This window comes from Hyla sarda, chromosome 1 (assembly GCF_029499605.1).
Source record: "Hyla sarda isolate aHylSar1 chromosome 1, aHylSar1.hap1, whole genome shotgun sequence".
NCBI lineage: Eukaryota > Metazoa > Chordata > Amphibia > Anura > Hylidae > Hyla > Hyla sarda.
The window spans coordinates 495,424,314-495,443,044 of record NC_079189.1 but is presented as its reverse complement, the minus strand read 5'-3'; the positions used below and the strand labels follow the sequence as shown (position 1 = coordinate 495,443,044).

At 44.4% G+C, this 18,731-nt stretch overlaps 1 protein-coding gene across 2 annotated transcripts; it reads right to left on the bottom strand.

Annotated features, from left to right (window-relative positions):
* Positions 1–944: 944 nt before the first annotated feature.
* Positions 945–18,549, bottom strand: TMED7 (transmembrane p24 trafficking protein 7). 2 transcript variants are annotated; one of them, XR_008847450.1, is made up of 5 exons: positions 18,395–18,549; positions 15,920–16,133; positions 6,464–6,709; positions 1,549–2,198; positions 945–1,431 (listed from the first exon to the last, which is right to left on the bottom strand). XR_008847450.1 is itself a non-coding variant. In XM_056537434.1 (4 exons), the coding sequence occupies exons 2-4, from the start codon at positions 16,088–16,090 to the stop codon at positions 1,962–1,964; spliced, it is 654 nt and encodes a 217-aa protein (XP_056393409.1). In that variant the 5' UTR covers positions 16,091–16,133; positions 18,395–18,549; the 3' UTR covers positions 945–1,961. The 2 variants fall into 2 exon arrangements, 1 of the variants encoding a protein (XP_056393409.1); XM_056537434.1 differs by having other exon boundaries at positions 945–2,198.
* Between the last annotated feature and the right edge of the window lie 182 nt (positions 18,550–18,731).

The following is an 18,731-nucleotide window of genomic DNA, read 5'->3' as shown; positions in this document are numbered from 1 at the left end:
ATATGGCACGCAACGCACAATTAGGAGCGGCAATACTTATACTTTCCATAGTGTTGTATTCTGCTGTTACAGGGAACCCATGGGTAACCTAGCCTCTCACTGATAAGGGATTAAGTAAATATGTTTTTTGCAGGACTAGAGACACTTGTATAAGTGAAGGGAATGGAGGGTCAATAGTTCAAGACTGAAGCTGTAAACCATTGGAAAAACTGCTGCCATTCAGCTAAGGTTATAAAAACTTGTAAACTCCGATTGTTAGTTTAAACTTTAAACATGACTATGGGATTCTACTAGGGAAATCATGTTTTATAATAAATGCCCCTTCCTGGATCCTCCCACTGCCTTATCTTCAGCAGCAGATCAGCACACAGAAGGCAGCAGCTTCTGCCCAACTACCTCTCTCTGCTAGAAGAGCTTAGAAGAACTTGGTGGAACAGCTTCTTGGATTCAACTGCAAGTGTTTATGAATACATTTGCATATTAATACAGAGGAGTGTTGGAAGTACAAAAAACTGGAGTCGGAACATTTATCTACCAACTCCACAGCCCTGCTTTTAACTATCGGTTTTGTGCGATTTGGAATCTTTTTTTTGTTTTGCTTTTTAAAGCAAAATTTAGCATTTAGCAATTTTTTTTTTTACCATTTGTTTCATGTTTTGACCTTTTTTTTAGCATTTTTTTTTTTTTTGCTACAGCAAATTCCTTTATGCAACTTGCAAACCCGTCTTTTTTTGGTACATACGGTAAATAACCCAAAAAAATATAAATAAAAATATTTAAAAAAATAATTTTATTGGCCCAAAAGATGACAGACGCTTAAAATTAAGTGTGATATTTATGGACATAAAAGTAAAATTAATGTGAACAGAGGTTTTATTACTAAATTGGATGGTTTATTAATAAAAAAAAAAAAAAGTGAGGTGCAAAACAGATGCATCAATATACTGGGTGTGCACATCGTTTTATTGTTAACAATCGACATAATAGTTGACAGTCAACCTAAAAGTCCAATTTTTACAGATTATGTAGTTGGGCAAATAAAAATGATATTTACAATGATGAAAATGATGATCTCCATAGAAAATCTTTGTCATCGTTTTAAATATATCTAGGCTTATGATCTCCTCTTCCCAACATCCTGATAATGACAAATATAGGAATGCCTATCCAATCAGAAAAAAAAAAAAAAAAAAAAAAGTGAGAGAGTGGTGAGCCTCCGTTATATATAAGCAAAGGAACAACTTCCGTTAAACTGCAACACACGTTCTTCTAGAAATACAAAATCAATAAAAAAAAAAAAAAAAGCATTTTGGCTGTATACCAACTGTAAATGAATGCAGATAATTTATACCCCCCATAGCTAGACCAAAAAAGCTAAACTAGAAATGTACACATAGTATGACCTAGCTCAGTGTTTCCCAACCAGGGTGCCTCCAGCTGTTGCAAAACTACAACTCCCAGCATGCCCGGACAGCCAACGGCTGTCCGGGCATGCTGGGATTTGTAGTTTTGCAACAGCTGGAGGCACCCTGGTTGGGAAACACTGACCTAGCCAATGTTTTTAGGCTCTTTACAATAGCTGCACGCTGAACACCAATGGCGGTGCGCTGGTGGATCTACTAAAAAAGGCCTTTGCTTTGAAAAAAAAAAATTATAATAATCCCAAGTGGACAGAACATCTTTCTGGGGATAATATATTAACATTACAGATGAATGTGCAACATCCAAATCCCCTATGAAACAAAGTCCCTCCAACAGTTAAAAAGAAAGTAGTGTTTTAACACTTATTTTTTTTATATCTTTCCAGGGGATGGCTATGTTGGGAGTTTAAAAGGTAAAACCTAGCTTTAGCAATATATACAGTCTTTTCCTTAGTGGTATCAGGAAAAGGAAAACCCCCCAAAAATCTGCAGTTGGGACAACAGTGTGTAAGGAAAGAAAACCATCCGTATGATTCTGGGTTATGATCCAACGCGTGTTGTGGTTGTTCTTTTATCGGAGAAGAAGCTTTTAAGGAGGAACACCTGTCCAATGCTTACGACTAAGAGAATAACAGCCTCCCCTACGGACCAATAGGCTACTCTGGTGTTCAGATCCTCTGCCCTGCTGCGGCCTTGCGCCTCCCTTAAGCGGAAGTGCGTCTGGTAGTCGATGACTGACTTTAGAGCTTCGTGGATTGAAACGCAAGCAGATTCCATCTGTATAATATAGAAGTCATCAGAAAGAGAAGGAAAGAAAAAAAAAAAAAAAAGGGAAAAAATAATTAATGCAAAACATTTAAAGTATCTGGGAGATTAAACTTTTTTATTTCAACTAGCTCCAGAAAGTTAAAAACAGATTTGTACATTACTTATATAAAAAAAACAAATATTAATCCTTCCAATAGTTATCAACTGCTGAAGTTGAGTTGTTCATTTCTGTCTGGCAATAGTGCTCTCTGCTGACATCTCTGCTTGTCTCAGGAACTGCACAGAGTAGAAGAGGTTTGCTACGGGGATTTGCTTCTACTCTGGACAGTTTTTTGGTGATAATACAGGGCTTTTATTGGGAAATGGGCATATTTTTTTTTTTTTTTATTTTATTTTTTTTTTACACTTCATACTTTTATTGAAGAAGAACTTATTTTATAGGTTATACTATGCGCAAAAAGCCTGTGCGATCCAGCCTCAGGTCATGATCTGAACTCCTGCTGCCATAGCAACCAACGGCGACCCGCGATCGTATCGCGGCGCCGCTGTTTGTGAAAAGGGGGAGCGCGCTACCCCTGTCAACACCATAGATGCAGTGATCAGGATTGATCTACGGGCTTAATGCTGCCTGCGGCAGTGCCGGAGATCACTATGACGTATACATATGTCCCTTTGTGCGAACGTGTCGGGTGCTGGGATGTATGCATATGAAAACCTGTCCAGAGGAAAAGTTGCTCATAGCAACCAGTCAGATCGCTTCTTTCCTTTTTTGAAAAGGCCTCGTAAAAATGTAAGAAGCGATCTGATTGGTTGCTATGGGCAACTCAGCAACTTTTCCTCTGGACAGGTCTTGATAAATCTCCCCCACTGGGTATATGGATATTAGGTATGTGACTGCTATTTATAGGACCACCTTTATGTCAGAGACAAATATGAAAAGTTTTGATCAGCTGGGGTCTGACTGTTCAGACCCTGTCTGATGAGTAGAATTGGCCGGAAAAAGCAAAAGCACGAAATTTCTTTTAAATGATTTGTCATGCTTACAGTTCATGTTAAATTAATGACAAATGCCACTATGGTCCAGCTCTTAGCTAGGCACGGTAGGGCATATTATGTATGTCTCTTATGCTATTTTTGAGGAACATGGGGGGAGATGACCAGTTGCCCATAGCAACCAGATTGCTTATTTTCAGAGGGGTTTGTAAAAATTAAAGAAGCAATCTGATTGGCTGCTATGGGAAACTGCACAGGTTTTGACAAATCACGCCAATGGTGTCTTGTACTGACCCCTCTGTATGGATTTTAAAATAAGGTTAAACTGAAGATTTTATAGCACTGAGTGTTTGTTGGCTGTGGACTTCACAATGGGGAGTGCTGGTTGTGCGCCGCATCCAGGTGACCTGTATTTTATTTGCTTATTTAAAGGGGTACTCCACTGGAAAAATTATATATATATATTTTTTTTATAACAACTGGTGCCAGAAAGTTAAACAGATTTGTAAATAACTTCTATTGATAAATCTTAATCCTTCCAGTATTTATCAGCTGCTGTCATGATCCACAGGAAGTTCTTTTCATTTTGAATTTCTTTTCTGAGTGACCACAGTGCTCTATGGACAGTTCCTAAAATGGACAGAGGTGTCAGCAGAGCAGGAAAGGTTTGCTATGGGGATTTGTGCCTACTCTGGACAGTTCCTAAAATGGACAGAGATGTCAGCAGAAAGCACTGTGGTCAGACAGAAAGGAAATTCAAAAAGAAGAAAAACATCCTGTGGATCATAACAGCAGCTGATAAGTACTGGAAGGATTACGATTTTTTTTAATAGAAGTTATTTACAAATCTGTTTAACTTTCGGGCACCAGATAACTTAAAAAGAAAAGGTTTTCCAGTGGAGTACCCCTTTAAAACAGCTTTTCAGCTGATCAGATATGGGTTACTTCGAAATTCCAATAAGTGTATATTCACATGTACAGTATCCTGTGCGGGATTAAAGCTGTGTCCAGTCATTAAGTTCACATTGAACTCTACAGCATAAAATCTGCAGCTTCAAATCCTGCACATCAAATATGTACAGTATACTGTACGTGTGAATACACCCTGCGGGTACGTTCAAACATCCAGGATGTGCTACATATTTTAAGCAGCTGATTTTACTATTCATTAAAGTCAGTTAAACATGCAGCACATCCTGTACGTGTGAACGTACCCCAAGGGTCTATTCACACGTACAGTATTCTGTGCAGATTTGATGCGCAGGATTTCAAGCTGTGTTCAGTTCACATTGAAATCTGCAGCAGAAAATCCTGCGCATAAAATCTGCACAGAATACTGTATATGTGAATAGACCATAAAGGGGTTATTCAAGTATACAACTTCGCTCCATTTAATTCAATGGAACTAAGGTGCAATATCACAGACAACCTGACAACAAGTGTGGTGCTTTTTTATTTTTTAAAGAAATCAGCTGGTTTTTCAATCCTGAATGACCCTTTTAAGGCCAGAGCTCCATTGTGTTTTAACATGCATAATCATTGGAAATGCATGTTAAAGCGGTTATCCAGGAAAAAAACTTTATATATAATCAACTGGCTCCAGAAAGTTAAACAGATTTGTAAATTACTACTATATAAAAAAAATAAAAAATAAAATAAAATTTTTATCCTTTCAGTACTTATGAGCTGCTGAAGTTGAGTTGTTCTTTTCTGTCTAAGTGCTCTCTGATGACACCTGTCTCGGGAACAGTCCAGAGTAGAAGCAAATCCCCATAGCAAACCTCTTCTACTCTGTGCAGTTCCCAAGACAAGCAGAGATGTCAGCAGAGAGCACTGTTGCCAGACAGAAAATAACTCCACTTCAGCAGCTGATAATTATTGGAAGGATTAAGATTTTTTTTAATAGAAGAAATTTACAGATCTGTTTAACTTTCTGGAGCCAGTTGATATGAAAAAAAAATAAAAAAAAGAAAAAAAGGTTTTTACTGGAATACCCCTTTAACCTGTACTGCAATATGAAAAAATTAATGACACTGTATTGCATTTTTGAAAGCCTTCCTTCAAGTGCCAAACAGACCGCTTATCATACTGAATGAGATTACAGCGGAATACATTGCAAGCGATATGTTGCTAGGAGCCCTGGGCTTATATTAATGCCATGAAACCTCTATGGGAACAGCTAGTTGTGCACAACTGCCCTCTCTGATCCAATCTGTTAGCAGGACATATCTAGTAGGCATTTCTGACCTGTCTTCTGCCTTGTTATCCTGGTCTCTTACACAGGTAAATAATATTCTAGGCCAGTGTTTCCTAACCAGGGTGCCTCCAGCTGTTGCAAAACTACAACTCCCAGCATGCCCGGACAGCCAACGGCTGTCCGGGCATGCTGGGAGTTGTAGTTTTGAAACAGCTGGAGGCACCCTGGTTAGGAAACACTGTGCTAGGTACTAAAAGCTAACAATTGCCATTACAAAGCTAGTCACTGACCCCTAATACCTATACATTTACAGTGTCCTACAGTTACTTTAAACAGCTATATAACTGTATATCCTATTTGTGTTGTGAAACCTGTATGGCAATCACTATCGGCACCAGTGTGGCTGTGATTACTGAGCTGCACCTAGAATCTGCTACCAGTGCAAAAGACCAAGATAACACAGGAAAAGCCAAATAGTCAATTAGAAAATTTCACCAAATCCCTTTTGCTCAATGGTGAATTTATTCTGATCTACTGATTGAAAACAGGTTATTAAAGGGGAACTCCGACCCTAGACTTCTTATCCCGTATCCAAAAGGATAGGGGATAAGATGTCTGATCGCGGGCCCCGGCCACTGGGGACCCCCACGTTCTCAGTAGCTGCACCCCGCCGTCATCACAGCACAGAGGAAAATCTCTGTGCGTGATGGTGGGGCGATATAGGGGCCGGAGCTCCGTGATGTCACAGCTCTGGCCCCTCCTGACTTCACGCCCTGCCCCCTTAATCTAAGTCTATCCCCACAGACTTGTATTGAGGTGGCGGGACGTGACGGCACGAGGGGCCAGAGCTGTGACATCACGGAGCTCCGGCCCCTATATCACCCCACCATCACGCACAGAGATTTTCCTATGTGCTGTGATGACGGAGGTGTACAGCTACTGAGAACGCGGGGGTCCCCAGCGGCCGGACCCCCACAATCTGACATCTTAACCCCTATCCTTTTGGATACAGGATAAGTTGCCTAGGGACAGAGTACCCCTTTAAAAGGTAACAGTTACGGCTGTTCCAGCTCACAGTTCTGACCTGTGTCAGGGCGGTGGCCCGGTTCTCACTGGGGAAGAGCGGTGGGTCTTCACCAACTTGGAAGTCAAAGTAGACAGTCTTGTGTGTGAAAGTGGAGAACTCGTTGCTAAAGCAGAACTTGTATGTTCCGTTGCGAGAGGCTGTAAATGTAAAACTGTCGTATTGTTTCTTCATCTCTTTGTACAGAACAATCCCATCTGGGTCTTCAAGCCGGCAATCCACATCATAATGTCCACCAGTGATGACCTGTAGAGGACGACAATGGCAGAATACACTTTTGCTTAATAGGTCAACCACTGGTTTATTATCATTGGAAACTATAGTGAGAACTCCAGAAGCTGCGGACATGTGGTTTTTCAGACTGAATGATTGTAAGAACATAACACCCTAACGCTATGTTCACACAGGGGAATGTCCATGCAAACATTTCCCTGAATGCGGAGTGCCGGCATGTTATAGGATTGCTGAAGAATGCACTGTCTCATAGATTGCAATGCATTCCGTGCATTGTCCGCAGAAAGAATGGACATGTCTATACTTTCTGCCAACACTGGAATTTTAATTTCTTCACTAGATGTTTCCAGTGCGGAAATTCTGTTATGTGAACAGCGCAGCAGAGTCTGAAATCTGCTGCGGAGGAATCTCCCTGGTGAATTCCATCGTGTGAACATAGCCCAACAGCATCACCAACAAGTTACTAGGAAATCTTTAAAACACAAAGCACGCCTTTCTTATTCCTATATCTCAATTTAAGTGTCTTCCTATAAACTGTGGCTGCAAACAAAAATCATACTGCAAACAGACTGTAATGGGAGACATATGCATCTGTATCCAATAGGCCATTATGACATGTTTTAACATAATATATAGGTTGAACTGATGCCATAGTAGTTTACTGGGGACGGTTGCCACTGTATGCCATCCATTATCCAAGGATACATCATAAAAAGCTTTCCTGCTCATGACATTTAAATACAATTAAGGAATAATCTTACTGTGAGCAGAAGGACAGTAATTTAGTATTTTAATTTACAAAATAAAAGAATCATAAATAATAACCTGTAGTTTATGTCTAGGTCCTGCTGCAACTGTTGCCAAGCAGCAAACTGCTACATTGCAGCACCGCAGTACATTCTGTAGCGGCACAGCACCGCAGTACATTCTGTAGCGGCACAGCACCGCAGTACATTCTGTAGCGGCACAGCACCGCAGTACATTCTGTAGCGGCACAGCACCGCAGTACATTCTGTAGCGGCACAGCACCGCAGTACATTCTGTAGCGGCACAGCACCGCAGTACATTCTGTAGCGGCACAGCACCGCAGTACATTCTGTAGCGGCACAGCACCGCAGTACATTCTGTAGCGGCACAGCACCGCAGTACATTCTGTAGCGGCACAGCACCGCAGTACATTCTGTAGCGGCACAGCACCGCAGTACATTCTGTAGCGGCACAGCACCGCAGTACATTCTGTAGCGGGACAGCACCGCAGTACATTCTGTAGCGGCACAGCACCGCAGTACATTCTGTAGCGGCACAGCACCGCAGTACATTCTGTAGCGGCACAGCACCGCAGTACATTCTGTAGCGGCACAGCACCGCAGTACATTCTGTAGCGGCACAGCACCGCAGTACATTCTGTAGCGGCACAGCACCGCAGTACATTCTGTAGCGGCACAGCACCGCAGTACATTCTGTAGCGGCACAGCACCGCAGTACATTCTGTAGCGGCACAGCACCGCAGTACATTCTGTAGCGGCACAGCACCGCAGTACATTCCTTAGCAGCATATTTCAGGAACGGCAAAACTACACAAACAATATGAAAAGCATTAAGCCTTTCAAAAAAGGTGCCATTATTATGACTAATGTATGTTGACCCACTGGGCTGGTCATTGGTACTTGTGATATGTTAATGGCCGATAACAGGAAGTATTGTGTAAGAGCACTTACATATGCAACTGGCAATAGAAGCAGCACAAAAGTGCACCTACCAAATACAGGCAGTGTGCAAAGGCACTGCAGACCTCACTATCCCCGGCACTATATACATTCTGTAGCGGCACAGCACCGCAGTACATTCTGTAGCGGCACAGCACCGCAGTACATTCTGTAGCGGCACAGCACCGCAGTACATTCTGTAGCGGCACAGCACCGCAGTACATTCTGTAGCGGCACAGCACCGCAGTACATTCTGTAGCGGCACAGCACCGCAGTACATTCTGTAGCGGCACAGCACCGCAGTACATTCTGTAGCGGGACAGCACCGCAGTACATTCTGTAGCGGGACAGCACCGCAGTACATTCTGTAGCGGGACAGCACCGCAGTACATTCTGTAGCGGGACAGCACCGCAGTACATTCTGTAGCGGGACAGCACCGCAGTACATTCTGTAGCGGCACAGCACCGCAGTACATTCTGTAGCGGCACAGCACCGCAGTACATTCTGTAGCGGCACAGCACCGCAGTACATTCTGTAGCGGCACAGCACCGCAGTACATTCTGTAGCGGCACAGCACCGCAGTACATTCTGTAGCGGCACAGCACCGCAGTACATTCTGTAGCGGCACAGCACCGCAGTACATTCCTTAGCAGCATATTTCAGGAACGGCAAAACTACACAAACAATATGAAAAGCATTAAGCCTTTCAAAAAAGGTGCCATTATTATGACTAATGTATGTTGACCCACTGGGCTGGTCATTGGTACTTGTGATATGTTAATGGCCGATAACAGGAAGTATTGTGTAAGAGCACTTACATATGCAACTGGCAATAGAAGCAGCACAAAAGTGCACCTACCAAATACAGGCAGTGTGCAAAGGCACTGCAGGAATAAGTACTACATATGAAGGCTTAACATGCACAATAATACACTGCTCAAATAAAGGGAACAATAAGACAATACATACTAGATCTAAATGAATGAACTCATTGTATGAAATACTTTAATCTTTACATAGTTGAATGTGCTGACAACAAAATCACACAAAAATTATCAATGGAAATCAAATTTATCAACCCATGGAGGTCTGGATATGGAGTCACACTCAAAATCAAAGTGGAAAACCACACTACAGACTGATCCAACTTTGATGTAATGTCCTTAAAACAAGTCAAAATGAGACTCAGTAGTGTGTGTGGCCTCCACGTGCCTGTATGACCTCCCTACAATGCCTGGGCATGCTCCTGATGAGGTGGTGGATGGTCTCCTGAGGGATGACCTCCCAGACCTGGAATAAAACATCCGCCAACTCCTGGACAGTCTGTGGTGCAATGTGGCTTTGGTGGATGGAGCGAGACATGATGTCCCAGATGTGCTCAATCGGATTCAGGTCTGGGGATCGGGCGGGCCAGTCCATAGCATCAATGCCTTCCTCCTGCAGAAACTGCTGACAAACTCCAGCCACATGAGGTCTAGCATTGTCTTGCATTAGGAGGAACCCAGGGCCAACCGCACCAGCATATGGTCTCACAAGGGGTCTGAGGATCTCATCTCGGTACCTAATGGCAGTCAGGCTACCTCTGACAAGCACATGGAGGGCTGTGTGGCCCCCCCCAAAGGAATGTCACCACACACCATTACTGACCCACCGCCAAACCAGTCATGCTGGAGGATGTTGCAGGCAGCAGATTGTTCTCCACGGCATCTCCAGACTCTATCACGTCTCTCACATGTGCTCAGTGTGAACCTGCTTTCATCTGTGAAGAGCACAGGGTGCCAGTGGTGAATTTGCCAATCTTTGTATTCTCTGGCAAATGCCAAACATCCTGAACTGTGTTTGGCTGTAAGCACAACCCCATCTGTGGACTTCAGGCCCTCATACCACCCTCATGGAGTCTGTTTCTGACCATTTGAGTGGACACATGCACATTTGTGGCCTGCTGGAGGTCATTTTGCAGGGCCCTGGCAGTGCTCCTCCTTGCACAAAGGCAGAGGTGGCGGTCCTGCTGCTGGGTTGTTGCCCTCCCACGGCCTCCTTTACATCTCCTGATGTACTGGCCTGTATCCTCGTAGCACCTCCATGCTCTGGACACTATGCTGACGGACACATCAAACCTTCTTGCCACAGCTCACATTGATGAGCCATCCTGGATGAGCGGAACTACCTGAGCCACTTGTGTGGGTTGTAGACTCCGTCTCATGCTACCACTAGAGTGAAATCTAAAAGACAGCGATTCCCAACCAGCGTGTATCCAGCTGTTGCAAAACTACAACTCCCAGCATGCCTGGACAGCTAAAGCCTGGAGGAACACTGTTTGGGAAACCTTGTCTTTAAGACAACATAAAATGTATTTAGACATTCCGCAGACAGCTACATAGACAGCGATGCATTTCAGAGCAGATTCTGCAGAAAGAATTGACATGTCAATTCTTTCTGCAGAGGCTGGAATCGGAATTTCCACATCGAAAATCCCGCCGCGTGCACATTGCAGCAGAATTCCATTTAAAACAATGGGACTCTGCTGCAATAGAATTCCCAAACTAAATAATTCTGCCAAATTCCGCTGTGTGAACAAGGCCTTAGTTTTTACAGGATCCTGTTAATGTTAAATACAATGCAGTTGCACTACTGGTACATGGAGACATAAAAAGCCAAATCGCTATCATTCTAGCAAGTCCCTACAGCCAATAAAACATTATACAAAAGGCAAACTAATGACTAATGCGAGTAGATAATAATTGAAGAGGTTTGGATTAGAGCGGAGAAACAAGTCTGACAGGTCGGCATTACACTTCTCAGTCAGAAGCACTTTGCCAAACGCCAGCTCATCTACTATACAGCACACAACCAGTTCATCACTCAACAAATGACAGGCTCCAGATTATATATGTGTGTGCTGGCCCCACTCTTCAGTTTGGAAAAAAAAATTCCAAAACACTGTTTGTATTGGCTCTAAAGGACTAATGAAGAGAAAATTGAAAAAGAAAGTGGAAATTGATCAGGAATAGCCAGAATTTGATGCTTTTCCTCTATGGTTCAGCAGGCACAAGCACAGTGTATGCTGGATGACCCTACATATCGCAGCCTCATCTCTTTCTGAAGCGTTTTACGTGGGACTTGGCAGAAGAAGTGAGATGAACTGGGTTCACGTTTGACGGGAGACCAAACCGAGCTAAAGAGCATAGTGCTAGGTATATAGTGCCGGGGATAGTGCTAGGTATATAGTGCCGGGGATAGTGCTAGGTATATAGTGCCGGGGATAGTGCTAGGTATATAGTGCCGGGGATAGTGCTAGGTATATAGTGCCGGGGATAGTGCTAGGTATATAGTGCCGGGGATAGTGCTAGGTATATAGTGCCGGGGATAGTGCTAGGTATATAGTGCCGGGGATAGTGCTAGGTATATAGTGCCGGGGATAGTGCTAGGTATATAGTGCCGGGGATAGTGCTAGGTATATAGTGCCGGGGATAGTGCTAGGTATATAGTGCCGGGGATAGTGCTAGGTATATAGTGCCGGGGATAGTGCTAGGTATATAGTGCCGGGGATAGTGCTAGGTATATAGTGCCGGGGATAGTGCTAGGTATATAGTGCCGGGGATAGTGCTAGGTATATAGTGCCGGGGATAGTGCTAGGTATATAGTGCCGGGGATAGTGCTAGGTATATAGTGCCGGGGATAGTGCTAGGTATATAGTGCCGGGGATAGTGCTAGGTAATAGTCTTTTTTTCTATTTGTTCTCATCTCAAGCAGAATATTACATTTTGCAAACTGCCAGGTAACTTCAAAGCAAGTTGTCACAATGTCCAACCAAAGTTCTGTATACAGTCCAATGGGTAATCTGCATGAGCAGTTGCCCATAGCAACCAGATTGCTTCTCTTATTTATTTATTTTTAAAAAGCTATCTGATTGGTTGCTATATGCAACTCAACCTCTTTTCCTCTTTAGCGCTGTTGATTCCCCCCCCCCCATGTAAACAAAATAGTGCAGACAGATGTGGAGCAGTTACCATGACAACCACACATTTCTTTTGTCAGTACAGTACTAGTATTCATAGAAGAGGTGCAGATTGTTTAGCTTGAAGTAAAGCACAAAGTTTCTGATGGCTATGCTTTTAACCAGAAATGCACAACCTTGTTTGCTAGAAGGGTCACATGGTAAGAATTGGCCGATCACTCGGGGCCCCCGGAAAATTGCTCACCGGTAATGTTTCCCGAGCCATGACAGCACCACATGAGAGGGGGCCAGGAAACCGGAGGATAAAAGGAACCACCCTCCTCTCCAGCCTCAGTGAATTTCCTAGGCCAGAAGAGCCTTCTTTAGATTAGTACAGACATTAATAAATATCCTAAAAGGAGTGATCACCTCCCAAGTGCAGAAAAACTAAACACCAGAAGACAAGGGTGGGAATGCCCTGGTGCTGTCATGGCTTGGGGAAACAACATTACCGGTGAGTAATTACCGGCATTCCCCTTCGCCATGACAGCACCACCTGAGAGAATAACAGATAAACCTAGGGTGGGCCAACAGATTGTAAGACTTTACATCCCTACAGCAAGAGAACAGGAGCTGCGCACATTCACCCTGTAGTGTGTGGTGAAGACCAGCTACCGGCCCAACAGACCTGATCTGCTGATCTTTCTGCCCAAGAAGATGCTACAGATCTAGTAGAGCAGGCCCTAAGCCCTATCGGAGGGTCTAACCCTAAAGTTATATAGGCTAAAGTAATGGCCTGTCTTATCCACCTTGCCAATGTGTTACTACTTGCTCTAAATTCTTTATTCTTCCCTGTGAACTGAACAAATAAAGCAGAAGATTTCCTAAAATCTTTAGTTCTATCCAAATATTGAATAACACATCTTCTAATACCTAACGACTGAAAAGTCCTCTCTATCATTGGATGGTTTGTCACAAAAGGAGGGCAAGACTATATTTTGAGACACATGAAAGTGCGAAACTACTTTAGGCAAGTAAGCCGAGTCTGGAATAAATACAATACTATCCTCTAATATTTTAGCATATGGTTCTACAGAAGATAGAGCAGCTAGGTCTCCTACCTGAGGTCACAGCTACCAATAAACTTGTCTTAAAGGGGTATTCCAGGCAAAAACTTTTTTTTATATATCAAGTGGCTCCGGAAAGTTAAACAGATTTGTAAATTACTTCTATTAAAAAAATCTTAATCCTTCCAATAGTTATTAGCTTCTGAAGTTGAGTTGCTGCTTTCTGATGACTCATGTCCCGGGAGCTGTCCAGCTCCTATGGGGATATTTTCCCATCATGCACAGCTCCCGTGACGTGACATCATCATTGAGCAGTTAGCTTCTGAAGTTTTCTGTCTAACTGCTCAATGATGATGTCACGTCACGGGAGCTGTGCATGATGGGAAAATATCCCCATAGGAGCTGGACAGCTCCCGGGACATGAGTCATCAGAAAGCAGCAACTCAACTTCAGAATCTAATAACTATTGGAAGGATTAAGATTTTTTAATAGAAGTAATTTACAAATCTGTTTAACTTTCCGGAGCCAGTTGATATATAAAAAAAAGTTTTTGCCTGGAATACCCCTTTAAGCACAATTTTTTTTTTTTTAGAGAAATAAAAAAGCCTTGAGCACCAGGGACAGATCCTGATGAGGGACTCTAGGATACCTGTGGATAGACACTCTTTACAGCCTGAAAAAAAATCTTACAATCCAGGGATGGTCTGCAACTTTATCATTATAAAGGGCACCCAACGCAGAGCCGGGTACTTTTAAAGGTTAATAGCTTTAATCCTTTATCCAGCCCTGCTTGGAGGAAATCTAATATTCTAGCGATATTGGGAGGGCTGTAAGGTGAAAAAAGGTTGATTAAGAAATAATAAAAAGACCTTCCAAATTCTAAAATAAATTCTATATGCAGTAATTTTTCCGCCACGATGTCCCGTCACTATATAACGTTCGTAATGAATTACCGGCATATACGGGTGCAAACGGGCAGTTACAAAACCCCATAGGCTGCAATGGGATTTAGTCGCGGCCGTCAGGGGTTTTGTAACGGCCGGTTTTCCCCGATATAGTGACGAAACTTCCTAAACGGAACAATAATATAGTGTGAAAGGAGCCTAAGTCTCTTATATGAGCCCCCCCCCCCCATCCCCTGGGGCTGGCATCTGTGTTCAAAATTTTGGGATTTTCCAACAGCCAATCTAGACCTTTTGACTAGAAGTTTTCTTGTATTAGCCACCACTGTAGTGATTCTCGTGCTACTTGGGACAGAGATTCAGTCCTTCACTGAACCATCCCAACAGGCTAGTAGATTTGTTTGAAGGGGACGGGCATGGAAGTGAGCCCAAGGAACTGCCTGGATAGCTGCCATGAAGAGCCCTAGAAGGGACATTCCCTTTCTTATGGACACTGACCGACAATTGAGTATTTCTTTAACAACTGTTTGAATTTTTAGGATTTTTTCATCTGGTAAAAAAGTCTTTTGATGTTCTGAATCTAGCCTCAGCTGACTCCCGACGGGGATCCTCCTTGGAAGAACTCATAATGGCTCCGGTTCACTGCCGAGAAGAAAAGCTGGCTGTGCTACCGCCTGGAGACCGCTCTCAGGTATGGAAGCTTCCTAAATACTACTATCAGGCCACCTCCAAACCGCTACCCAGCGTCTGACGTCACTTCCGGGGATTCCGGTCCCATGATCGCCCCGCTTAGCAGTGCGGGGCTCTGTAATACCTCTGGCCACACTGGAAGCACGCTGAGGTTTGCCTGGATCCACGCTGCCAGAGTCCTCTGCTCCTTGCTCCTGCACTTACGAGCGACACGCCGGCATCAGTGCTCCCCATCTTCAGACACACAGTGCTCCCCATCTTCCACTTCCCAAACTAGGGAAGAATTTAGGGACTACAGCAGTGGTCTTCAACCTGTGGACCTCCAGATGTTGCAAAACTACAACTCCCAACATGCCCGGACAGCCAACGGCTGTCCGGGAATGCTGGGAGTTGCAGTTTTGCACCATCTGGAGGTCCGCAGGTTGGAGACCACTGGACTACAGGATACCCCAAAAACTATAGGGATTTGCACCACTGCCCTCAGCCTCTTCATCCACCCGAGACAGGACTCCGGCTCGTTCAGGCTCCCACAGGGACAGGAATCACACTGAGGTTGGAGAGGAGGGTTCTTCTTTTTATCCTCAGGTTTCCTGTCCTTGTGGGTGGAGTCCCCCTCAGGTGGTGCTGTCATGGCGATGGGGAAACAACTCATTTGGCCAAAGGAAGCTGTGGTCAGCTATGCTGATGTTACAAAGGAAAGTAGAATTCTAAGGTGACCATTTAGATCAGTGTTCTTCAACTGTTGCAAAACTACAACTCCCAGAATGCCCAGACAGCCAAAGGCTGTCCAGGCATGCTGGGAGTTGTAGTTTTGCAACAGCTGGAGACACACTGTTTGCAAAACACTGGTTTAGATGAATGGCCATCCATGATCTACAACAAGAAACAGGTTAAAAATAAACTATGGGGCGATATTTACCTGGAATTCTAGCGTACACTTGGTTCCCTGAGTGATGTCTTCATAGAAGCACTGCTTGGCATTATCGGGCAGCTCAAAGGTAATTTCGGAGGCAGTGGCACAACCAAGAATTAGCAGGAATAGTGACAGTAGGGACCCCACCCTGGAGCCATTCACCAGACAGCGTAGCATCTTCACGGTATTACGGGCCACAGCCAACAGAAACAATCACCTCCTATGAGAACCAAGAAAATGTAATAGACAAGACAGAAGATTAATAATGCCCCCCATGTCAGGAAAATATTCATACATTTATGCACTGTACAGGGATGTGGAATTCCTATCGCCCGATGCCCGGGACATGCTCATTTCTGCCCCGTATCCAGTAAAACCGTAGTGTGGTGTAGCACTAGGTGGAAAGCCTTGTGGGGATGTAGGTTAGTAGGGGTGTTGCGGTTCTATATGATAAAGGGCGCTGTTAACCCTTGTCACTCGTGACGCCAGGGTGAGGGTTAAACTCTGTAGTGATGCTGGGCCTATCGCCACCCTTCCCAAGAGCGATAGGTGAGTAAATTAAATGGATTGTCCACAGCAGTGCTGAACTTAAAACTTGCAGGAATCTTTACTGAAGATTTTCTGTACATGCAGTAACGGTAACAGTCCAGATAACAGAGTCTTCACAAACAGCACAGCAGTGATTGACAGATGCTAAAGACCGGAAAGTTCCCTTTAGATTAGGAGGATTGTACTTGCATAGATCCACAGGATTTAGGGGTTAGATTAGGTCCAGAGGTCTTGTAGATAGCAGGGAATTGTATGAACTATTCGTCTCTAGCGCAGGCCTAAGTTGCAAGGCTTTGGGCCTAGTAATTTGTCTTGTAAGCTGCGGAGGTCCTACCTCGTCCAAAGTCAGCAACCCAAGAGAGCGATAAGATGGCGCAGCTCCCTTATATGGGCAGGGGCTGGCCGTTTTGGATTGGTCCAATCAGCTGTCACTCACTGTTACAATGGATTGTGGGGGATCACATGTCCAAAACCACCAAAGGCCCTTTAGCAAAAACAATAAGAGTTCTGCATCCCGGTCACAGGACCCGCAGGTCCTGCGACCCTAAAACAGTGAGTAATACCATATACATTTATTCAGATAGATAATATTTACAAATATTAAGTGACTAAGGGGTGACTAGGTTAAATGAGGAAAGCGAACCCCGACAGTCCTAGGGACTCAAACTTTGGGGACTAATTACCAAGGCACAGTATGAAATACGGTGCCGGGACACCACAGTAGTATACTAATGTTTTAGGTCCTGTCACAAAACCAGTTACATGGTAGAAATGAGCCAACCGGAGTCAATGTTTGACTCCTGTCGGCTCATTAAAGTGAATGGATTTCAGCGCCGGTCCGGCTGGGGTACGGGAGCGCCCGATTTCCCCTCCCCCAGTCGGATCCGGTAACCGTAGGCTGCAATCATGGTGTGAATGCAGCCTTACTATTATAAATGTGGCCTAAAGCTAACCATACATCAGATTCTGAGTACAGTAACCAACTAAACCACTTCGAGCCCTCTTAAATAAGCCAAAAGCAGCACTATACGTGCGCCAATCTCAGTTTGGCACTTGTTTATAGAGGCCATATACAGCCCAATTTCGGTTATTTCCAATACAACACAGTAAAAAATAAATAAAAAATGCATGTGAACCACAGCGCCATTTAGTACTGTGCCTAAGGGTCCGTTCACACGCAGATTTGCTGACGTTTCTCATATAGCAGATGCAGCTCCATTCAGATGTACGGCGCAGAAACTTCTGCAACGTACAAAACACGGATGGAGTCCTGCATAGATGAGACGCAACGATGACTATTCGGGTGACAGATTCTATTATCCAGCAATTATCTATTACGAGGAAGGAGAAGAAAAGAAATGTAAATCCTAACCACAGATCTCACTGTGGAGGGGCTAGATGTCAATCAAATCAGACGTCACATGACAAGAAAATAAACCTTATACTAGGGAGCTGCGCAAAAGTCAGAGACAAGTAAAGCGAGGAGCTGTGATATGCAGGACCTAGAGGAAGGGCCTATGGCAGTGATCTCCAAATTATGGACCTCCAGCTGTTGCAAAACTACAACTTCCAGCATGCCCGGACAGCCGTTGGCTGTCCGGGCATGCTGGGAGTTGTAGTTTTGCAACAGCTGGAGGTCAACAGTTAGGAAACCACTGGACTAGGGACTATCAGGACTTGAGCACACCACTGGGGGGGGTCCCTTTAAGGATCAGCTGATCTTGCTTAGTAACTAATAATTGGGAGCAATAGATTGCACTTCAGTGAATAGAAGCCGCATCAGAGGCTCCTGGGAGGACAATGGCCCCGTCCACTATGTATCCCGGATATCACCGGCACCTGTCACCGGGCCCCGGCCTGTGTCCTCCTCCAGCACTGCCGCACATCACACCCCCCGGTATTGTCACCACTCGACCCCCGGCTCCCACTTACCCCGGCCGTATCCCGGATGTAGGTGACGGGCAGCTCCTGCAAGCGTGGCAGATGCGGAGGAGGAGGATCGGGGCGAAGGAACCTTCAGAGCGGAAACCGGTAACTGCTGCCCCGGAAACAATAGCGCAATGTCTACGTGTATGTCAGGGAGGAGGAGGCGGGGCCTGTGTGCGGCTCCATGGCGGGGAGTGGACGGCACCTGCTGTCGTGTTGTCATATACTGTAGGATAATGGTGGTTATTGTTAGGTGCTAACTGATCTGTGGAGATGAAGGGGCCTTCTATACGCAGTGTATTTGTGACTGAGGATTCAGCTGCCCTGGTTACCCCATAACAAT